The sequence below is a fragment of the Dromiciops gliroides genome, chromosome 1, assembly GCF_019393635.1.
Source record: "Dromiciops gliroides isolate mDroGli1 chromosome 1, mDroGli1.pri, whole genome shotgun sequence".
Classification (NCBI taxonomy): Eukaryota; Metazoa; Chordata; class Mammalia; order Microbiotheria; family Microbiotheriidae; genus Dromiciops; species Dromiciops gliroides.
The window spans coordinates 759,387,674-759,412,303 of NC_057861.1; the positions used below are offsets into that span (position 1 = coordinate 759,387,674).

At 45.7% G+C, this 24,630-nt stretch overlaps 1 protein-coding gene across 1 annotated transcript in view; it reads left to right on the forward strand.

The window, feature by feature from the left end:
• The first annotated feature begins 4,227 nt into the window (after nucleotides 1-4,227).
• The window catches only part of AOAH (acyloxyacyl hydrolase), a 113,242-nt gene continuing 92,839 nt past the window's right edge, over nucleotides 4,228-24,630 (forward strand). The window contains exons 1-3 of the mRNA XM_043964531.1: nucleotides 4,228-4,369; nucleotides 4,694-4,830; nucleotides 16,914-17,009. Coding sequence (XP_043820466.1) covers nucleotides 4,707-4,830; nucleotides 16,914-17,009 — 220 coding nt within the window. The 5' untranslated portion in view covers nucleotides 4,228-4,369; nucleotides 4,694-4,706. The remainder of the gene's footprint in view (nucleotides 4,370-4,693; nucleotides 4,831-16,913; nucleotides 17,010-24,630) is intronic.

The following is a 24,630-nucleotide window of genomic DNA, read 5'->3' on the forward strand; positions in this document are numbered from 1 at the left end:
TGATAATAGCCCCCACCTCCCAAGGGTTGTTGTGAGGCTCCAATTAGATGGTGTGGGAATCTTTATACCTGTGGGGAATGTCAGCTCTTGCTGTTCTTAACCTCTCTCACTCACACTGCCACACAGTAGGTGCTTCATTAAGGTTTTGTTGAACTGAAATGGATTTATCTCCTCAGAAAACTGAGCAGAAGAAATGGAAACTCCCATGAGTTCCCTCTGTAAGCCAAGGTACACAGGGCAAACTCGAGGTCTGTCCCTGAGAAACGTGATGTTGCAGCTCTCACTGGGAGGTTACTCGAAAGCCCTTTGCCCAGGGCTTCACTCACATTATTTCATTCACACCTCAACAGCTTTGTGAAGTAGATGCTGTCTTTATCCCTTTTACAGAAGAAGAAACTGATGCTGAGAGAGGTTGAATGACTTGACCAGGGTCACAGAGTAAATGTCTGAGGTGGGATTTGAATCTAGGCTTCTCTGCTAGTGGTCCTTAGGGTCCCGAGGGCAGATGGTGAGGCACCACATACCTTGGGAAGCGATGGCAGGGAGATGGTACTTGCCCACAGACAGCTGGGAATCGAGCCTAAGGGCTGGTGTGAAGACGGACTCAGCTCTCACCAGCAGAAGTGGGCATGGGGGATTGAACGTGTAGCCGGGCTCAGCGTCCCAAAGGATGGTGTAAACGTTCCCTAAATCCAAGCCATCCCTCTAGGATTCCATGGTTTTTTCACACATGCAGATCCTTTATCCCCCCCAGCCCCATTATCTGACACCCAAGCATTTATCCATTTGATGAGGTTACCTCCACATAAGACTAATTTCTCCTCGTGAAAAACTCTCAGCCTAACTAAGAACCAGGCCATCAAGACTCATTAGAAAGTCATCCATTTTCCCCAAAGATTTGTTAAGAAGCAATGAGAAAAGGGGGAAAGGGACCCACGTGTACAAAGATATTTATAGCTGCTCTTTACGTGGTAGCAAGGAATTGGAAGTTGAGGGGGTGCCCATCCATTGGGGAATGGCTGGACAAGTTGTGGTAGATGAATACAATGGAATACTATTGTGCTGTAAGAAACGATGAGCAGGAGGAGTTCAGAGAAACCTGGAAGGTCTTGTGTGAGCCGATGATGAGTGAGATGAGCAGAACCAGAAGAACATTGTACACAGTATCATCAACATTGAGTGTTGATCTACTGTGATGGACTAGATTCTTCTCACCAGTGCAATGGCACAGAAGAGTTCCAGGGAACTTGTGATGGAAGAGGATCTGCAAATCCAGGGGAAAAAAAAAAAAAAGAATTGCAGAGTATAGATGCTGAATGAACCATACTATTTCTTTTGTTTTTGATGCTGTTGGTTTTTTTTTTCTATTTTGAGGTTTCCCATCATTGCTCTGATTTTTTTCTCTTATAACATGACTAATGCAGAAATAGGATTAATGTTATTATGTGTATATATATATATATAACCTATATCAGATTACCTGCTGTCTAGGGGAGGGGGGAGGGAGGGAGAAAAATCTGAAATTGTAAAGCTTGTATAAACAAAAGTTGAGAACTATCTTTACATGTAATGGAAAAAATAAAATACTTTATTAATTTTAAAAAAAAGAAGCAATGAGAAAATGAGAAGATGGAGCAGGTGCTAAATCCCTGATTTATGTAGAAGGAATGCACTATTTTTAAGACAGTCTGCGTCATCAAACCGCATCTCGTTTCTTCTCGACAGGCAAAGGCTCTCTGATTTCTGCAGGCTGGGGGTTGTCCTGGTAGTCCTGCACATGGCTGAGCACCAAAGAAGCCACTCACCATGGGTCAAGGTTTCCTTCCCCAGGCTGGGGTAGGCAGGCAGAGGGCAACCCTGGGTTCTCCCCACCGTCACCCCTTGGCCAAGCCTGGGAGTCAAGTGTGTTGTCAGCCTCTGAGATCTTAAGAAATGGCAGCCACCAATGTAGATGCCTGAGCTCCTCCCCGACCTTCCCCCCCATTGCCCCTCCCTGCTGAGTGGGTTGGGCAAGTGGGGGCTTCCCAAAGCACATGACCAGGAGAAAGCCCCAGGAAGGAGGGGCCTAGCTTTGTGGGAAGGAGGGAAGAAACAGAAGAAAAGAGAAGCTCCCACTAAGGGAATGTCCACCAGTGACCATCCTTCCTTCCCTTTCTCCAAAGTTTCCTTGCTCCTCTTCCCCACTTGGACTAAAGAAAGAAATGCTTTGCATATAGCAGCCCTTTGATAAATGTTTGTTGAATAGTAACCAAGACCTGGGTTCAAATCCTGGCTGTGGGACCTTGGACAAACTACTTCCTTCTCTGTGCCTCAGTTTACTCCTTTGTAAAATAAAGGTTAGCTTGGGTGGCTACCCTAAATTTGTAACTCAGGGGCTTGAACTGAAGGCCTCCCCAGAGACTGGGGAAGAGCAGTGTCCCAGTGGCTTTGCTTGTGGGAGTGTGAATAGGACAGGTGAGGAGAGAATGGCTGGAGAAAAGCAGTCTCTGGTACCTTTACCCTCAGGGGCTAGAGACAGTGCCCCTCCCATTATTCCAGGCTGTAGCACAGGCCCCAGGGTCATGGGATCAAAAATGAAGAGAAGGTGGAAACATCATAGGCCATGAGGAGGAGGTGGCAAGGTAGCACAGTGGGAAGAGCCTGGACTTTAGAGTGAGAGGACTGAGTTTGAATCTTGCCTCAGAGACTTACCATCTCTAACCTTGGGCAAGTCACTTCCGAGAGAGTTGGGCTAGCCAGTCTCCAAGGTCTCTTCCAGCTCTGGCCCTGAGCTCCTCTGATCCTGTCCTCCCTCTGTGTCTCCTCCCGCTCTGTCTCTGTCTTTGTCTCTCCTCTCTCTGTCTCTGTCTTTGTCTCTCCTCTCCCTGACTCTGTCTTTATCTCTCCTCTCTCTGTCTCTTCTCTCTCTATCTCTTTGTCCCTCTCTCCCTCTCTCCTCTTTCCTTTTCTCTGTCTCTTCTCTCTCTCTTTGTCCCTTTCTCTGTCTCTCCTCCCTCTGCTCTGTCTCTGTCTTTATCTCTCCTCTCTCTGTCTCTTCTCTCTCTTTTTGTCCCTTTCTCTGTCTGTCTCTCCCCTCTCTGTCTCTTCTCTCTCTATCTCTTTGTCCCTCTCTTCCTCTCTCCTCTTTCCTTTTCTCTGTCTCTGTCTTTCCTCTCTGTCTCTCTCTCCTGTCTCGTGTTTCTCTCCTCTGTCCTTCTCTTTCCCTCCCTCCCTCCCTCTCTTTATCTCTCTGCCTCTGTCTCTGATGCCTGTTTCCTTTTTCTGAACAGAAGCCTGCTCAGAGCCAGAGCTCTGCGGAATCCAGAGCCCCTTGCAGTGACAGGATGTTCAGATCTAATCTTAAGGAGGAAATCATCTGTTCTCTGTGCTGAGCTCTTTTTTAAAGGTTCACACACATACATGCTCACCCACATACACACACACATGTACACGCTCGCACATATACATGCGTACACACATGCGCTCACACACATATACACTTACATACTATACATTTGTAATACACGCGCACATACATGCACACACACATATACACACAATACATACTCTCACATACTCACACACACAAATATATACTCACACACATACACGCATACACAATGCTCTCACACATACATACACTCACAAATATATACTCACACACATATACATGCATACACAATGCTCTCACACACATATACACTCACAATATACACACATGCTCTCACACATACATACACTCACAAATATATATTCACACACATATACACACATGCTCTCACACACACACACACACACACACACACACACTCTGTTGGGAGATGACGGCAGACCCAGAGAGATGGATGAGGAGAGGGGGGGCCCTGAGCTGAGATGACTTTGCTAGCCACCCGCCAGTTCTGTGGATCTGCCTGCTCCAATCCTGTTCCCGCCCTGGGCCTTCCCTGGGCCACTGGCCATTTGCCGAGCTTCTTCCTTGCTCAGAACCAAAGGGCTTGAGCCGCCTGGGCCAGTGCATGTTGGCCAGCTCACTTCCTGGCAGAAAAGGCCCACTTCATAAGAGGCTGATGTAGAAACAAGCCCTGAGGGGGCTGTGGGGGGAGGGGAACCTCCTGAGCTGGTGACCTCCCCAAAGAGGAAGCTGAGGCTGAGCCTTTTGTGAAGAGGCTGCCTGGGGGGCGGCGCGGAGGCGTGGCCTTGACTTGCTTTGCAAGACAGGAAAAGGAGGCTGCAGCCCCTGAACTCCTCCAAGAAGCCTGGGCTTCTGGTCACAGACGCAGGGAGGGCCCTGGTAGCGGCTTTCCAGGTCTCTGTCATTAGCGGCTTTTGGATTCTGACCGGCCTGACAGGCAGGCTGTGGCCTGAAGTCCCTCAAAGGCCAGGAAGCAAGGTGCTGCTCTGGGAGTGGCCTGGGTTGGTCTTGTGCCCAGGGAGAGAGTGGGTCTGCCCAGGGTCAATGGCCTTGTGTGTGGGTGTGCATGTGTGTATGCTGTGGGTATATCTGTGTGTATGAATGTATATATGTGCACGTATGTATGGATTGGATGGTTGGGGGGTGTGCATGTGTGGGAGTGTGTGTACACGTGTGCATTCAGGCATGTATGTGTGTTCTATGGATGGCCGTGTGCGTTCTGCATGTGGACATGTAGGTGTGCACGCCCTGCCTTCCCTGAGTTCTGGGAGAACTGAGAAATGCTGCTGCTTTGGTCCGTAGCGTCTCTCCAGCAATGAAGATCACCGGGCAGATCCTCCTTCTGGCTTCCCTTCTCCTCGGCTCTTGCACCAGCCCCGCCTCTTCAGCTCCCAGGAGCCCAGCCAGCCCCCTCCTCTCAGATGGCTATTCCTGCGTAGGTAAGTCATGGAGGTGAGGGCGGGTGCTCTGTGTGATTTTTCATGAACCTTCTGTGCCTCATGAAAGACTTCTGGCCCCCAAGATGCGTCTGCACCCGCAGGCACTCGCAGAGGACGGGCTTGGAGGCTCAGCACGAGACTGGGGGACGTACGGCAAAGTGTCCAGAGAATGCTAGAGGGGACATCCAAGCAGCAGGGGGTTGTGGACAGAGCTGGGGGGAGGGTCTTCTGAGGTCATAGGGTCCAGCCCCCCCCCCATTTTACACAGAAGGAAACAGGACCAAAGGAGGGAACTTGAGAGACACCATCGTGCAACAGTCGGCAAGACCTGGGTTCAAATCCAACCTCAGCCATATTACAACCCAAGCAAGTTTTCCAAGTCTTAATTTTCTCATCTGTAAAGTCAAAGGGGTCCTCAAAGGTTCCACTCAGCTCTAGATCTATGAGTCTATAGAACCACTTTCAATTCCTGTCTCTTTTACTTATTGGCTATGTGATCATGGGCTCGTCACATGGACTTTTTAAGCCTCAGTTTCCTCTTCTGTAAAACAGTAACACTGACACCCTATCAAACTGCCCGTGTTGTTATGGAGGGTGGTGTGCAAGCCTTCAAGCAGTCAGCCCTGGGCCTCGAGGGGGTGGGGCTCTTACCTTTTGGGGTGTGGCCAAGGGAGCTGTGGGCTGAAAATCCATACAGCTCAGCCACCTGTCATAGTCACACAGCCGTGAGGCCCTCAGGGGCCTCCTTCCCTCCCCCACTTTTCCCCACCTTCCACATTTGTAAACAAAGGTGTTTCACTCCCTGTTGGTCAAGCTTTTCCAACACTGGTCACCAAGGCCTGGATTCCACCCATCCAGCCCCTCGAAAGGAAGGAAGCCAGGGCTGATGCCAAGTGCCAGGAGATCTTGTGTCCTTCTTCCCCAAACAAGGAGGAGCAAGGCTCTGTAGACGTTCAGCAGAGCGTGAGACTTTGGCACCTGCTTCATGGACAAGAGAGAGGAGGATCGCTGATTTAGGCCCAGAAAGGATCATGGAGGTCATTTAGTGCCCCCTCCCAAGCCCATTTTACAGATGAAATCTGGGGCTCTTTCCACTGGCCCAAGCTTCTGAAGCCTTAGAGCCTCTGGTAGACTCAGAGCTGAATGAGTGCACCCAAGATGAGTCAGTCATTAACAGATGTCTGCTTGGATCCGGCTTCTAACGGATCCAGTCCCGAGGAGCTTGTCTTTGAGACAATAGCAGCAGCAGGGAGATTCTTCCAACTGAAAAATGGAGCTAACTGTTGTGACTGAGGGGCAGGTAGGGTTTAAGGGAGTGAGGAAGTAGCCAGAGAGCTAGGTGGGGTGCACGGCTTGTCTCTATCCTATATGATGCTGTGAAAACAACAAGGAAGAAAAGGCAGCTTGGTGACCACAGCTGCAGTGAAGGTGCCTGTTAGGAATGGCCCATCACTATGGGTCTCTGGGGAGAATGGAAGACTATTGCATCCCCTGGAGTTAGCAGACCCTGTACTCAGCTGCCACCGGGGCACCTCTGAGATCTGACCCTTCAGTGAAATTATGCACTCCCCTCACAGAGAATTAAAGTAATACCAGTCCACATGAGTATCTCCTTGGTTTCATGTCATTCAGCAGTAACCACCACAACACATGGTCCACAGCTAGTCAGGTCTAGGGAGGGAGAGACATGGCTGCCTTTGTCCCTCTCCCCCATCCCATGTTTACTGTTTTTTAATTCAATTTTTAGTTCCAAATTCTCTTCCTCCCACCCCTCCTTCCCCACCCATTGAGAAGGTAAGAAAAATAACCCATCACAAATATGTATAGTCATACAGAAAGATGTCCCATATTAGCCATGTCCCCAAAAAAGAAAGAAAAGAAAAGAAATATGCCTCAATCTACCCACTGAGTCCATCAGTTCTCTCTGGAGGAGCAGTTTTCATCATGAGACCTTTAGAATTGTCTTGGATCACTGTATTGATCAGAGGAGTTAAGTCTTTCATAGTAGGTCATTACAGTATGCTGTTATGGCGTACAATGTTCTCTTGGTTCCTCTGGCTTCATTTTGTATGAGTTCATATAAGTCTTCCCAGTTCTTCCTGAAACCATCCCCTTCATCATTTCTCACAGCACAGTAATATTGCATCACATTCATTTGCCATAACTTACTTGTTCGTTCATTCCCCAATTGATGGGCATCCCCTCAGTTTCTAATTCTTTGCTGCCACTAAAAGAATTGCTACAAATATTTTTGTACATATGCGTCCTTTTCCTCTTTCTTTGATCTCTTTGGGATACAGACTTAGTAGTGGTATTGCTGGGTCAGAAGATATATTCCTTTCAGCATAATTCCAAATTTGTTCTCCAGAATGATTGCACTAACTCACAACTCCACCAACAGTGTATTAGTGCCCCTATTTTTCCACATCCCCTCCAGAATTTATAATTTTCTTTTTCTGTCATGTTAACTAATCTGGTGAGTGTTGAGGTAGTAATTCAGTATTGTTTTAATTTGTATTTTTCTAGTTATTAGTGATTGCAAACATTTTTTAATATGGCTACAAATAGCTTGGATTTCTTCCTTTGAAAAACATCTATTCATAGCCTTTGACCATTTATCATTTGGAGAATGGGTCTTATTCTTATACATTTGACTCAATTCCAACATGTCTTAGACATAAGATGTTTATTAGATAAATTTACTGCAATTATTTTCCCCAACTTTCTGCTTCTCTTCTTATTTCAGATACATCGGTTTTGTTTGTGCAAAAACTTTAAAAAAAAATTTAGGTAATCAACCCTATCCATTTTCTCTCCTACGAACTCTTCCCCTATCCATAGATTTGTCAGACAATTTCTTCCATGTTCTTTTTTTTTTTACTTGTGATGTCACTTTTTATGTTTAAATCATGCACCCATTTTGAACTTATCTTGGTATATGGTCTGAGATGTTGATCTATAACTATTTTCTGACAGACTCTTTTCCAAATAGTTTCTGTCAAATAGTGAGTTCTTGCCCCCCCAAAAAAACCCTAGGAGGTGGGTGCTATTATCATCCCCATTTGAAGTTGAAGAAACTGAGGTAAATGAGGGTTAGGTGACTTACCCAAGGGCATCTTGCTAGTAAGGATCTGAAGCTAGAATTTAACTCAGGTCTTATTGACTGACCCTAGGCCCAGAGTTCTATCTACTGTGTCACCTAGCTGCCTGTTATAGTGTATATACTTTTTTTTTTTTTTGCACCGCAATGGGGGTTAAGTTACTTGCCCAGGGCCACACAGCTAGTAAGTGTCAAGTGTCTGAGGTCAGATTTGAACTTAGGTACTCCTGAATCCAGGGCCTGTGCTTTATCCATGGTGCCACCTAGCTGTCCCATAGTATATATTTATGATATATTGCTGTAGTTCCCATGTTAGTGTTTTATTTTAAATTTTTGCATCAATATACTTAAAGAAATTGGTCTATGCTTTCCTTTCTCTGTTTTGACTCTCCCTGATTTAGGTATTAAGACTATATTTGTAACAAAACAAAAAACCAACAAAAAAGACAATATTTGTGTCACAGAAGGAATTTTGTAGGACCTTTTCTTTACCTATTTTTCAAACAGTTTATATAGTATTAAAATTAATCATTCTTTACATGTTTTGTAGAATTTGCTTGTAAATCCATCTGGTCTCATCTTTTTTCTTTGAGAGTTCATTTGTGGCTCTTCATTGGTTTTCAAAGATAAATCATTCTACATTATAGGCCACTGGCCATTCAGGGTCTTGGCTACCATTAGATTCACTCCTCAGGACAACCTATGCTTGATGCGGGGCCTCAGAATATAAGCCAACCATCCAGAGAAAAAGCCTGTCCATATCAGTGACCCAAGTCCTTGATCCTTGGCAGGGCATGCACGTTACACAAAATGGGAAGTGGGGTCCAGCCAGCTCTAGCAATGAAACACTTCTGAGGCTGTGAGCTTGCCAGACAAAGCATCAAATTAGCAGGTCTCACTCAATACACTGGCATGGTCTACTATTTAAAGATGTCACCTTATAGACTCTCCCTGCTGGTTCTTATAGGACTTGCTGCCATTGAGCATTGTGGGCACTTCTCTCTTAGCCCACTCCCTTAATCTCTGCAAAGTGTTAGCCCAACACCTTCATCTTTTGAAGGTGAATGTTGTAGGCTTGGGGTCATCAGTTGCTGTCTTGGCAGTCGGGTTATTCATGATGCTTCATGACTGGTCTCTAACCCTCCCTGCTGTGTCCATGACCAATGGCATGCCCCATGAGTTTTGGCATCCCTGACATCAACAGTAAGAAATTAAGGCTGAGGACTCTTACCACTCTCAAGTGCTCTCATTCTGTGACCTTGGGGGAGTTGCTTCTGGGCAATGAAAATGATTGAAATGCTTGTTAAACTTAATCAAGCAGATTGAGACAGTACTATTCTTAAGAGTCTATTTGGAGTACTGATTATTTCTTGTTGAAACTATTTCTCTCATTTGAATAGACAGACTAGCACTCTTGTATCTCCAAACTAAATGCCAAGTATGAACCTTATTCTTCCATCTATACCTTCCCCTCTCCCAGCAGGCATCCCCCCAGCCATTCTCCAAATACTTCAGACTACTATGAATGTATCCAGAGAACAACAAGCTACAGGTAATGGGAGGAAGTGTTTTCCTTCAAAGCTGCCATTTCAGACACTGAAACTTTTAGAGAAGAGTCGTCCTCCATATGTCCGTATTGCTAATGGCATATCCTCTCCATGCAGCAGTTGGCTGGTTTATTTATTTATGTGAAAAGCTCTGCATGCTTTTCCCTGATGGCCTTTGAAGAATTGACAGACTGAGAATGTGTTTGTGGTTGTCAGAGGAAATGGTCGAGAGGCCTGATCTCACAATTAGAATTGACCTGGATTCAGACCTTACCTTGGATCTCAGATGGGTCCCTTAACCTTCCTGAGCCTCGGTTTCTTCTTTTATACAACGAACCTCCTGTGGAGAAATAACTTATGTAAAGCAGGGCTCAGCAAACAGTATTCACAGTGCCCACAATGATGCAAATAGGAAGAATAACCACACACAAAACCCACAAAAGTGTCAAAATTATGACAAGGAAGCCTGTTGTGAAAGAAGAAACAAGAGAAGACCCTCCCACTCAGCCCCTTTGCAAAGGAGAGGGGCCCACAAGGTCTGGACATTGCACGGCTTGTTAGACTCGTTCTTTTTCCTTTTTTGTCTTTAAAAACACTATTTGTTGTATGGAATGGCCCTGTGGATGCGAGAGTAGGAAGGATGTTGGGGAAAACTATGGTAATATAGAAAAATCAAAAGACATCAGTCAATAATTATTTTAAAAGAGGAAAGTTCATATTTAATTAGCCTTCAGGAATTATACAAGGCTAGTTATCCTCATCACCTCAAAAGAGGAAGTAAAGCCACAGGATTCTACTTCCAGGGCTCCTGGCTTGTTGAGAACATGGAATAGCAGTGAGCTCAACAGCCTGGCAGTTCACCAATGTGCCATCAGAGGAGAACTGAGTCATCAGCCTCTTTTCCCAGAGGCACTGGTCTCTATTTAGGCTTTCTTAAAAGTAAGATGAGATCAACCCAGAACTGGCATTTGCTTGATAATGTTGTAATACTCAAATGATACTGAGTACCACTCTCTCAGTAAATATAGAGAAACCTTAGCTTCTGAATGTAGGAGTCCTCCAGCCTCCTCTTCTTTTCAATATCATCTCTTGTCTCCCCATGGAGGTTCCTTTACTTCAGCCACAATAATCTCCTTGTGTTCCTCCAAAGCTCTTGCAAATGTCCCCGGACTAATCTTGCTAGAACCGGAAGAGGACAAATATTCTTTGGTTCTTTGCCAATCCAGCTTGATTTGGGGGCCATCACCAACTTCCAGATGGGTTGTGTTTCAAAACCTATGGTGTAAGCTAGCTCCTATTTGCAGATAACACCATATGAATTACAGTGTACCCAAGAACACCGCAGAGCCTCCTATGAGACCTGTACCCCCTTAAGAGACTTTGGCCTTACAGTCCACATGGAAAACAAGTGGATGAAAACCCTGATAAGAGATTAGTTGGACAATTCATAGAATTTGTCTAGAAGTATAGGTTTCTGAGACAAATACTGAAAATGGAAAATTAGTTGAGCCCAGAACTGAAGAGGAGAACAGCATTGGATTGCCTTTAGAAAATTACTTAGTGTTTTCAGTGACTCCAGGTTTCTTCCTCAAACAAAGACCCATCTCATCTTCTTAATGCCAATAATCTCCTAGCATTGTTGTATGGCTATGAGCCACAGAACACCAGTCTCTGAAGAATCGACCAAAAGGCAATGATGTGAACATTAAAAGTGAAGAATTACTTGTTACTTGGGGAAAGTGGTATAAAATGTCACAAGAGATATATAGGGGGGCAGCTAGGTGGCGCAGTGGATAAAGCACCGGCCCTGGATTCAGGAGGACCTGAGTTCAAATCCGGCCTCAGACACTTAACACTTACTAGCTGTGTGACCCTGGGCAAGTCACTTAACCCTCATTGCCCCATAAAAAAGAGAGAAATATAGGCCAGGGGCTGGGGGATAGGGCAGGCACACATAAACTCCTTGAGTAGGGATTATCTCATGCTTGTACTATATCCTCAGCACCTAGGACAGTGCCTAAACACTTAAGTACTTACTAAATGCTTGTAGTTTAATTAAGTGGTTGATGATCTTTCTAATGCTCATTTCTAGTTCTTGCTGTTATTTGCTGGTGGTTTTTTGAGCCAAAAAAGACACTGAATTACAGAGCAATGGAGAGTAAGAGATCAAAGTAGGGAGCAAATTGGAGCAGCCTGGCGGTGGTGATGCAGAGTCTCCAGGAAGGCACCTCCCTTCCATCAATATCTATGAGAGCTGATAGCCCGCTGGCCCCAGGGCAGAAGGGAAGCCAGGAGAGAGAATGGCATGGGAGGTGGTCCTCAGAGCACCCAGAGCCCAGGACCATCAGCAGGAAGAGTGTGGGCCAGCCCCTGGATCTGGCTTCATTGGTCACCGTGCTCCCATGCCCCACCCCCCCCCCAAAAAAAGGCAGAGGCGGGATGCTGTTCATCCCAGGAATCCAGGGACTTCCTGCAAGTCCCGGCTAATGTCCTCCCTTCTGCCAGAAGCCTTTCCCAATCCCTCTTAATTCCAAGCATTTAATAAGTGCCAGGCACTGTGCCTTTTAAGCACTTTCCAGATGTTATCCCATTCAATCCTCACAACAACTGTGGGAGGGAGGTACTCTTATTATTCCCATTTTGCAGTTGAGGAAACTGAGGCAAGCAGAGATAAAGTGACTTGTCTAAGCTCACACAGCTAGTAAGTGCCTGAGGCTGGATTTGTCCTCAAGTCTTCCTCCCTCCAGTCCCAGTGCTCTATCTAGCACCACCTACCTGCATTCAGAGGTCTTACACCCCAGAGAGCCATGTCTTAGAGCTCCTGTAGTTGATGGGATGCTGTTCCAGTCTGTGCAGGCTTCCTGGTCCTGACTGCCCACCTGTTGGTCTTATAGACCTAAGCACTCTTGTGCAAAGATGCCGGAAGGCTCCATTTGGCTTATTCTCATAATCTCCAGTGGTCCGTCATTTATATTGGCAGGAAGCTTCCCCTCATCTTTTCCCCCATCTGATAACCCTTGGGAAAATGACTCGAATGTGTGTCTAGAGGGCTTCTTGGGCACGTGTGCTGGAGGACCTCACCCTGGTTCTGTGGTTCCCCAAGATCAAACATGCTACATTCACCCCATCCTCCTGAAACTCCTCTGCCCACAGACGCAGAGCTGTGGACAAGTTGGCTTCTCCCCCTCTCCCCCTTCCTCCACTTCCCCCTTCTCCGTCTCCTCATTCCCTGGGAAACACACACAGGAGTCACTTCATCTGGCCTGGGATCAAACAGACTTCTGATAGGATGAGGGAGATGTGCCCCTCACTCGCTGTGTCCCCCTGGGTCCCTGGTCTGAGGTTTGCAAAGTCCAAACCCCCCTCACTTGTTCTTCCTCTGAGCCCCGGGTCTGGGGAGGTTCCAGTACCTTTTTTTAATTATAAAAGTATTTTATTGTTTTCCAGTTACATGTAGAGATAGTTTTCAACATTTGTTTTTATAAGATTTCTAGTTTCAAATTTTTCTCCCGCCTCGCCTCCCTTCCCCTCCCCAAGACAGCAAGTAATCTGATATAAGTTATATATGTACAGTCACATTAAACATATTTCTGCATTAGTCATGTTATGAGAGAAGAATCAGAGCAAAAAGGAAATACCTCAAAAAAGAAAAACAACAACAACAACAACAACAATAGAAATAGTATGGTGCAATCTGTATCCATATTCTGGATTTGGAGAGCATTTTCCATCATGAGTCCTTTGGAACTATCTTGTACTATTGTATTGCTGAGAAGAATCAAGTCTATCACAGTTGATCAACACATAATGATGATACTGTAAGGGGCAGCTAGATGGCACAGTGCATAGAGCACCAACCCTGGAGTCAGGAGTACCTGAGTTCAAATCCGGCCTGAGACACTTAACACTTACTAGCTGTGTGACCCTGAGCAAGTCACTTAACCCCAATTGCCTCACTAAAAACAAACAAATAAATAAATAAATGATGATGATACTGTGTACAATGTTCTACTGGTTCTGCTCATCTCACTCATCATAAGTTTATGCAAGTCCTTCCAGGCTTCTCTGAAATTGGCCTGCCCATCATTTCTTACAGCACAATAGTATTCCATTACATTCACATACCACAACTTGTTCAGCCATTCCCTAATTGATGGGCATCCCCTCAATTTCCAATTCCTTGCCACCACAAAAAGAGCAGCTATAAATATTTTTGTACATGAGGGTCCTTTTCCCTTTCTTATGATCTCTTTGGGAAAAAGACCTAATAGTGGTATTGCTAGGTCAAAGGGTATGCACAGTTTTATAGCCCTTTGGGCATAATCCAGTACCTTTGATAGTCATTCCTCTGACACAAGGCAAAGCAGGGATGAAGGAACTGTTTCACTAAAGCCTCCAAAGCCGGCCAATGTCTCTTCTATTTTCCTTTTGCCTCCCTAACGATTCCCACTTTTATCCAGGAGAGCTAAGGAGCCCATAAAGGCCCCTGTGAGCTAAGCAAATGTCTGTGAGAAAACCCCACATTCACTCTCCCAAAATAACAAAAGAAATTGCACCAAAGGAGCCCCTGCTACTGTCCAGCAGGGAGAGAAGGAGGCATCTGAAAGTCAGGAAGATCCAAGTTCTAATCCAGCCTTAGGCACTTACTAGCTACATGCCCCTGAGCAGGAGCCACCTCTTTGTGCCTGGGCTTCTTCCACTCTAAAACAAGGGAAATGAAAGTACTTTCCTCCCAGGATTGCCAGGAGGATCAAGTGAGATGTTTGTGAAGTTCTTTGCAAACCTCAGAGAGCTGTATCATGATCATCATTATTGTGGTCTACATCGTCACCACCGTCACCACCGTCATCTCTTTGAAACTCAAGGGGCCGCTAGGTGGCGCAGTGGATAGAGCACCAACCCCGGATTCAGGAGGACCTGAGTTCAAATCCGGCCTCAGACACTTGACACTTACTAGCTGTGTGACCCTGGGCGAGTCACTTAACACTCATTGCCCCGAAAAAAAAAAAGAAAGAAAAGAAAAGAAATTCAGTTTCCTTACCTGGAAACATTCAAATTTCCTCTTCACAGTGGCAGTGTGCTTTGTAAAAGCTAAAATACTATAGAAATGTGAAGTAGGTTTTTAAAAACTAATTTGCTCCTTTGGTCAAAAGCTTTCAACATCCCAGCTCACTGAGCATCCTGCTAGCTGTGTTCCATTTAGCCGAGATGATGCCGTGTTGTCATTCGGGATGTTGAGTTCTCATCGGTCATGCTGGGGACAGCCAGAGTTACAATGACTCATGCCGGTCCCCACACAACAGCATTTGCAATGACATCTGTCCACTTTGTTGTCAGCTTCAGCTTTCCTAATTTCACTGCTGGCCATCCCCGCAGTCCCGACCCATTAAGTCCCCTTTCTATTTTCCTGTCGATAAGACCATGTGACATCAGCCTCCGGCAGTGGCAAGCCCTCACAATGGCAGCAGCACGCCCAGCATGGATGCTGCCAGCTCACTCCTTTGATACCAGATGATACATTGGGTCAATTTGCTACAGAACACACTGTTTTGCCTGAAAAGGAAATTGGCTGTGAAACACAGGCTTCAGCTATGGAGTCATCTCCTGTAATGAACCCATAACACAGAGCCTAGACAAGAGACAATGAGGTCGGGGAGAGGCTATCACAAGGCATATTGGTCAGTGGACAAGGGACAGCCTCTCTCTAGAGCTTCGGACTCCCCAGGAGCTGATGGGGGAAGCCTGTGAATTGAAGGGCTTAGAAGTCTTTGATTGAGACTTAGGAAAGGATTGGGGATGAAGGGACAGGGACAAGTGTGAGCTGTTGTAAATCGATTAGGATGAATCAGTTGTTTCAGACTACTGTGAGCCTGAACTGCTCCTTAGTGCTGGGCCCAGAAAAAAGAGCTCGGTGACAGCTGGGGCTTTGCCCTAGTCAGAAAAATCCAGAGAGAACCGAGCACAAGTCAGAGGCCACAGAGCTGAGCATGGGCTCTGGCCCCTATGGAACACTTGGCCATCAGCACAGCCCGGGTACCAACGCATCACACCCTACCCAGCTCCCAGAAGGCAACTCTTGTCAGGAGAAGGGTGGAAAGGCCAGAGTGCCTGCATTCTGAGGACCTGGACCCAGGCCTGCAGGGGTACAGGAGGAAGCGCTTTGTGATTGTACTTAGCCTCCACCATATGCACCCAGGAGAGGGGGAGCGAGTTCCTGCACCCCAACCTTCTAGGGAGAAAAGGGGAGATCCTGACTGTGATATAAGCCTCAAGATTGCCTCTAGCACCTCCAAATTAAAGAGGGGTGGGGCAGAGGCTTTCAGAGCTAGAAGAGGGAGCTCCTGATGGGAGATGAGGATGATGAGACCCTTGGCCATGAAGTGGAGGAGCAGCAAGGGACCAAACCACAACATGCAGGAACCAAAGTTCTGGGCTTCTTCACTTCTGATTTTACCACGATTTATTTGGAGGTATAAAAGGAAGGAGGAATCATCTCTAGTAGCCTCAAGTTCACGTTCATTCTGCGGGAAGCCTCCAAACCCTGGGGACACACCCTAGGGCTCAGAAGTGAATAATCAGATAATATCAGGCATGGGAATTGCCTCATTAACACCAGATCTGTTTCCCTTCTGAAGGGAATACAATCGTAGGGGTGGGGGAAGGGTGCTTTAAGTCTAGAGGGAAGTGATTTAAGACCTTGGGAGAAAGGTAAGGCTCAAGGGAGGCAGAAGATAATTATATTGATTGTTTATAAGCCACAGTGAGTCCTTTGTCTCTCTACTCTCTCTTCGATAGTCCTCTACCCAAAATGTATTGCTACCATGGGGCATGAATCATTGTATGTTATGGAGGAAATTAAAGAAAACAAGAAGAAATGTTTTCTTCATTCACTGGATTCTTCTAAGTGGGTATAAGAGGGGTGTATGAGGGGCAAGGAGGAGGATTGGGGGAAATTGCTGTTTCTTTGATTTTATGATGTAGCCTCTGGCCCAGGGCATTCCAGCTCCTGGGCTCAAACAGACCTGTCCAGTACTGGGGGCTATTCAGAGGACATCACTATCTCTTTCCCCTTTTGACATCGTAGTTCCTCTCATTAATTCACTATACTGATTTCCCATCTCCCCTCTTCCAAATAGTTCCCAGTTTTGCTTGATTTTTTTTTTAATGAGGCAACTGGGGTTAAGTGACTTGCCCAGGGTCACACAGCTAGCAAGTGTTAAGTGTCTGAGGCCGGATTTGAACTCAGGTACTCCGGACTCCAGGGCCAGCGCTCTATCCACTGCGCCACCTAGCTGCCCCTTGCTTGAATTTTTATAAGCCCATTGCTTAGCTTAGTATCTGGCACCTATCGAGAACTTAATCCATATTTGTTGATTGAATGGCCGATGCCCCATTTCTGTGTGGGTTGAACAAAACTGTCTTTTGTTCATTGTCAGGATGTGTGCTGATAGTGTCCATAGTGGAACAGCTGATACAAGTCCACAACTCTACTGCATGGGAGGAGATGGAGAGACTGTGCCACTACCTTCCTGGTAAGTAGAGACCCTGGCACCTCTCTAGGGAAGGTCTATTGTAGGCTCTTTGTTTGAAAGCTTACCCCAGAAAGGGTCACATAGTCCCCTGTGATGAGCGATGGAGCATCCCACGGAGAGCAGCAACCTGCAAAGAACTCACAAAGGATTCTCTCCCTCTCTCCCTCTCTCTCTCCCTCTCCCTCTCTATCCCTCTCTCTTTCACACAAACACACACACAATGCAGTCCTGAGAGTCTCTTATTTTTTGAAGTGGAGACAGAAATTGCTGTGGTCACTCAGGGAATAAGATGTGGATGATCCAATGGCTATTTTATGTGGCTCATTCATAATGTCCATTCTGCCTCGATGCTATCTCCCTTGGTCATTTATCACAGACTGTTTGCTGTGCTGCACCCTGACAGCAGCCCAGGGGAGGTTAATGAAATGATTCATTATTATGGGCAGCTTTTCTGCCTTCACAGAAACACACACACACACACACACACACACACACACACACACACACACACACACACACACACACACACACACACTGCTCCATGCCATAATCAAGCTAGCAGATCCAGCCCAGTCTTGAACACTTCATATCAATGAGAGGGCACAGTCCTGGACAAGGAGTGTTCTGTGCCTCAGCAACAGCATCTGGAAAATAGGAATAATCCCACTCTCATTGCCAAGCTCATAGGGTTGTTGTGAGGAAGCGATTTAGTAAATTTTGGAGCCCCCTTGAGCCACGGACAGTGGTTACAGCCTGGACGCTGCACAGACCCCCAAACCCAGATGGGGTCCCAGCTGGTCAGTGTCATTGGAATCAGTGACCAATTTCACAAGAACTGGAACTGAGTTGAATCTGCCTTTACTTACTCACTGTCCATCCTGGGGTAGTCACCCTGGACTATGGTTCAAATGGGGGGGGGCACAGGAGTTGCAATATAGACTGGGTTTGTATTTCAGCCAGAAATGTCTAAATATTGATTCATCCCTCCCTTGAGCATGACCCAAACTGGGGGAAGTTGTAATGAATGAACTGCTCTGAGAAATAGATTTTTACTAATGCCAGAAAACCCACTCTTGGAGGTCACCCTAGTTATTTTTCCTTTGAACCAAAGATTTGTGCTCATGCTAAGAAGGATTCTGCCATCGTTGCCTGCAGCTCCTTTCTCCGAAGGAGCCCAAGCCTTCCGCAAACAGTGAATAGATATCGTGATGTCTGTGTGCCTTTTGTTCCTGCATCCCTAGGGACACACAGGCCCTGTCCAATGTACCGGGAAAGAAACAAGCCCCATTTCCAAGTGACAAAGGGAATAATTCAGCTGACGGAATTGTTCATGTTAGATGGAGCTTGTTGGTGGCAGAGACCCCAGGATTCAAGAGAACCCCTGCTATCACTGAGCCTGTTTCTTGAAACATTTCTATACAAAAACTGTATAGCCAGAAAAGGCAAAAACCATCCCTCTGTTCCTAATTAGCTCTCTTCTCCTGCAGGGGAGGAAAATGGGGGGAGGGCGGGGATCAGCCAGTCAACAACCATCTATCAGGACCTACTGTGGTATGCAATGCAGTTACAAAGACAATTGGGACAGTCCTGCCCTCGAAGGGGATAGCAGAGGATTGTAAGGTCATGGATTTAAAGCTGGAAACCACCTGGGGTAACCCCCTTTCCATTCTCAGGTGAAGAATCTGAAGCCTAGTTATATTAAGTGACTTGCCCAAGCTCCCGCCAGTGGTGAGTGCTGTAGAATGAAGACAACATAAATACTAGGTAACTCAGCCAGACATTGGCGGGGAATCGCTGAGAATGAAGCCATCTGACCAATGTTAGTTAGTGTTAAAGGGGGTCTCTAAGACCCCTCATTAGTTTGTCCCTCCAAAGACCCTAGGTCACCAAAGTAGCCTGTCAGAGGAGTCCCTCTCTGGCCTTCCTTTTGCCTTTTTGCCTCACACTAAGGCTGGGGAAGATCAGGAAGAAGACTCATCTGTCCCACCCCCTTCTGCCATCACTTTCTCCATCTCTCACTTGACACAGGGGCTGCCCTCCCTGACGAAGGGCAGCTCTGGGGCTGCCCGTGAGAAGTAGGGAAGTTACAGGAGATCCTTATCTCCTCCTGGCCCCATCTCTCTGCCTGAGGGAATAACAAAAGCACCTCCCCACCAAGGCATTTGTGAGGACCTAATGAGATCAGGAGTGAGAGTGCTTGCACACCCGAGGTCTGCAGACAAGTGGGAGCTGGGACGATGGCTCACTCCCCTGTTCTCCCAGCCTGGGGTCCTATGGAGATGGTGGGGATGCTGCTTTCTCTCTCAAGGTCACAAATCCTCAACTTTTTTGCCCTCAAGGGAAGTTAGGTGACTTGCCCACAGTCTTGTTGTTCAGTCGTAACCAACTCTGTGACCCCTTTTGAGGTTTTCTAGGCAGAGATACTGGAGGGGTTTGCCATTTCCTTCTCCAACTCGTTTGACATATGAGGAAACTGAGGCAAACAGGGTGAAGTGACTTGCACAGGGTCACATAGCTACTAAGTGTCTGGGGCCAGATTTGAACTTGGAAAGATGAGTTTTACTGACTCCAAGCCCAGTACTCCGTGCACCATGGTGCCCCCTACCTGCCCCATAGTCACATACCTAATAAGTGTCTGAAGCAGGATTTGAGCCTGTGTCACCTGCATGCTTAGGAGATATGTGACCTCCTGTATCTATGATATTCTTATTGTCTCCCTAACAGACTAAGTTCCTTGAGGGCAGGCCTTGGATCCCCTTTGTGTCCCCATTGGACTAGAGGATACTCACCATGCTTACATCAGAGTATTGCTTGTAAGGAGCTTGTCTTGCAAAACATAAAGTCTTATAATAACAAATGTGATTTGTTTGTACCCCAGATTAGGAAAGGGCAGGCAAAAGGGGTTAAGTAGCCCAAGGTCACCCAGGTAGGAGGTAGGACCCTCACATAAAAGGTGTGGTGGTTTGTTTGGTGATGCCCAAGATGCTGGGAGGTATCTCAGCTTGAAAAACATTGTGATTCCATAAAGTCCCAGCTGCTCCAAGCCACATTTTCCTCATCATTAAGTTGTTAAGAGGAGAAATCCCCTCCCTTGCCCATGTAGCAGAGTTGGATTGAACAAGCGAGAGGAGGCCATTTGTAGTCTCAGACCACACACAAGAAGTGAGGACCAGGATGAGAACACCATCCCTGGATATCTCATTGCCTTCAAGGATATGACCACATCTGTTGGACCCTAAACCATACCCTTATCTCAAATCCTCTTCACTCCAGAGGAGGACCCTGCCCACCTGTACGTGCCTAGATGAGTGGTGTGAGTGTGGAGAACAATCTGGGGTCATTGGAAGGAAGCCCTAGTCCATGGGAGAAGGGGTTGGGTTTCCTCTACCTTTCAAAGTCTCTACAGCAGATATATCAAGTTGCCATATCTCATAAGAGCATCCTAATAGGTTCATTTTTAAAGGCTTAGCTTCACATCATTGAGAGCTTCATTTCCTTTTCAAAGCTCATTGGCATTTCATAGGATGCAGAGCTCAAAAAGCCTGGACAGCTCATCCACCCAACCCCCAGCCCCCTCCCCAGATACTTTGGCCCCCAGGCTTCTCCCCCTTTTGGTGGGCTTTATCAGGCCCATCACAGGCACTCACCCTTTGTCTATACTGAGACCCCCCAGTCACTCCCAAGACTCTGGCACTTCATCAGCATCCCATGAGAAAGAACCAGTCACAAGTTTTGGTGAGGGGAAAAGGGTCACACCCAGGATCTTCATTTCCCTACAAAATGCTCTTGGTTCTTGCCTTGCTGCTGATGTATAGTAAAAAGACCCTACTGCCTCTCTTTCTCCCTGGAATAAGAAAATAGCCAAGGCATGATTTTTTACAATTGCACGCAAGAGGAGACTATCTTTGGCCGTGTGATATTTCAGCTTCTCAGTTTGGGCACAAGCCATGGTTCCTTCATCGTTAGTAAATGAAGTCTTCATCAACATTCCAATTTTCCATGCCAAGGAGAAGAAAACAAAGACGATACATGTTTGCCTTCTAACGATGGCTATGAATGTCAAGGCTAACAGCATCGTTAAAATAAACACAGGAGTCTGTCAGAGGCACAGTCAACACTGGAGTGAGCCCAGCAGAAAGATGCAGCCTTGAACATACAGGATAGAGTGTTACCCCTGGACCTGGTCCATATCCCACCCCTGACACTTACTAGTTATGTGATTTTACCTCTCTGAGACTCAGTTTCTTCATATGTAAAACTGGGGTGACAATAACTGGAGTTTTTAGTTCACAGGGTTTTGAGAACCAGTGGCATCACATGCCTGAGGCACTTTGCAGACAGTCAACCACATAGAAATGTAGCGAAGGGAGCAGAAAGAAGTCTGCCTTGGAGTCACAGGTCCTGGGATCCTATCTCAATTACATCCTATCCTATGAGACTCAGAGCCAGTCAGGGAAAACTGCCCTGATATACTAGAAACAGAGGGTAAAAAAGTCATTGAAAGAATCCACTGATCACCTCCTGAAAGACATCCTAAAATGAAAACTTCCAGCTACATTATAACCAAATTCCAGAACTTCCAGGTCAAGGAGAAAAGATTACAAGCAGCCAGAAAGAAACAGTTCAAGTATCATGAAGCTACAGTCAGGATTACACAAGACTTAGCAGCTTCTACATTAAAGAACAAAAGAGGGACAGCTAGGTCATGCAGTGAATAAAGCACAGGCCCTGGATTCAGGACAACCTGAATTCGAATCCAGCCTCAGAAATTGACATTTACTAGCTGTGTGAACATGGGCAAGTCACTTAACCCTCATTGCCCCGCCAAAAAAAAAAAAAAAGAAGAAGAAGAAGAGGGGAAGGAATATGATATTCCAGAGGGCAAATTAACTAGGATTAAAACCTAGAATTATCGGGGGCAGCTAGATGGAGCAGTGGTTAAAACGCTGGCCCTGGATTCAGGAGTACCTGAGTTCAAATCCAGCCTCAGACACTTGACACTTACTAGCTGTGTGACCCTGGGCAAGTCACTTCACCCCCATTGCCCCGCAAAAACAAACAAACAAACAAAAAAACCCTAGAATTATCTACCCAGCAAAACTGATTATAATCCTTAAGGGGGAAGAATGAATTTTCAATGAAACAGAGGACTTTCAAACAATCCTAAGGAAAAGACCAGAGGTGAATAGAAAATTTGACTTTTGTGATGTTTAAAATCTAAATTGTGGTCGCCTTAAATCAGAAGCTTCAGCTTCAGTCTAGCCTAGAGTTCCAGCCTGGTTAGGTTCTTCCTGAAGTCCTCCTCCACAAGCCCGCTTTAATCAGGAACACCCTTCCAAGCTGTTTGTGGAAGCTTTTTCATAGATCTGGAACAGAGGCGGTCCTTACACACTGCTTCAAGGTGATTGGTTGGCGTCATCCAAATCCATTGTCTTTGAAGGCGTTCTCAAGTTGAGTTCACAGTCTAGTTTCTGAGAACAATATCTTAAGGGATAGCCAGGTGTGATTACAATCCAATTAACTTGAAGTAGGCTTAATCAGCAGTCAATCACTCTCACTTGATTCAATCAGTCTAGATTAATCTACAGGTGGGTCTTTGAGTATCTGCTAAATCCCATTATTTCATCACATTTTCAAATACAAGACTCAAAAGAAGTATAAAAAGATAAACAGGAAAGGGAAATCAAGGGATTTAATAAAATTAAACTGTTGGCATTCCTACATGGGAAGATGATACCTGTAATTCCTAAAAACTTTATCATTATTAGAACAGTTAAAAATAAATATACATAGACACAGAGCCCAGGTGTGAGTTAAATATTACGGGATGATTTCTGAAAAATAAAATAAGGGGTGAGAAAGAGGAATATACTGGAGAAGGGGAAAGTGAGAGGCTGGATGTGGTAAATTATCTGACAAAAAAGTGGAACAAAAGAGTTAATACAGTGGAGGTGAAGATGAGGGAGTTGAGGTAAGCACATGAACTTTACTCTCATCAGAATTGACTCAAAGAGGGAGTTACATACACATTAAGTTAGGTATATAAATTTATCTTACCCCACAGGTAAGTAGAAGGGGAAGGGCATAAGAGGAGGGAAGCTGATAGAAGAGAGGTGGGATAGGGGGAGGTAGTAATCATCCATATCAGATTATTTGCCACCTCAGGGAGAGGGAAGGGGAGGGAAGGAAAGAGCGATAAAAATTGGAACCCAAAACTATAAATAAAAATGTTTATTATTTTTAAAGACAAAAAAAGAAGCAAAACACTTGAGGATGGACAGGGTAGAAGGAAAGAAAGAGAAGGATAAATGGGAGAAACAGGATAGAGGGAAACATATAGCAATCATAACTGTGAAAAAATTATGGCAAGTTTCTCAGATAAAGGTCTCATTTTTCAAATATTTAGAGAACTGAGTCATATATATGAATAAGAGGGGCAGCTAGGTGGTGCAGTGGATAAAGCGCCAGCCCTGGATTCAGGAGTACCCAAGTTCAAATCCAGGCTCAGACACTTGACACTTCCTAGCTGGGTGACCCTGGGCAAATCACTTAACCCCCATTGCCTCGCAAAAATAAAAATAAAATAAAATAAAATTTTTAATATATATGAATAAGAGCTAGTCCCAATTGATAAATGATCAAAGGACACAAACAGACAATCTTCAAAGTAATCAAAGCTTATATATACTCATATGGGAAAATGCTTAAAATCACTTTGATTAGAGAAATGCAAATTAAAACAACTCTGAGGTACCACCTCACACCTATCAGAGTGGCTAATATGACAGAAAAGGGAAATGACAAATGCTGGAGAGGATGTGGGAAAATTGGGTCACTAATGCATTGTTGGTCAAGTTGTGAACTGATTCAACCATTCTGGAGAACAATTCAGAACTACACCCAACTGGGGCCACTAGGTGGAGCAGTGGATAAAGCAGTGGCCTTGGATTCAGGAGGACCTGAGTTCAAATTTGACCTCAGACACTTGACACTTCCTAGCTGTGTGACCCTGGGCAAGTTACTTAACCCTCATTGCCCTGCAAAAAACAAAAACAAAAATACACCAGAACTACACCCAATGGGCTGTAATATGTATGCATGTATGCATGTGTATTGTGAGATTTAAAATTGGATATTAGATCATAAATCTCCCCTCTTTAACCTTTCCCTTAATTTATCTCCCAGACTAGTAAATGGAAGAAGCTTCTGGTTTTCTAGTTAGAGCTTTATTGTGTGGTAGTTACCAGGTGATGTTGATTAGAGGGATAGGAAAGTAGAAATACAAAACAAATAGTCTGAAGTCTAAGCTTAGTCTATATTCCATATAAAACTCACTGAAAGCCCAAGGCCACCTTTGGGGAGAGAGAGAGAGACCAAGTCAAGCACGTGCTGCTAACCGCGAGCCGGACCAAGTCAAACTCCAGTCAGCTTCTGTCTGTGCAGCGCAGTCAGGGGACCAGCAGAGCAGGAAAAAAGGCCCCACTTCCGTTCTCTCCTTGCCTTTTAAGCCCGCACCCCGGAAGGTGAGTGCTCAGCAGGAGGACTGGTGTGCGTAGTTCATGCCGTTGGTCTCCTCCCCGAAAGGGTGGTCCTTAAAAAAACTGGCGTCTCTCCATTATCG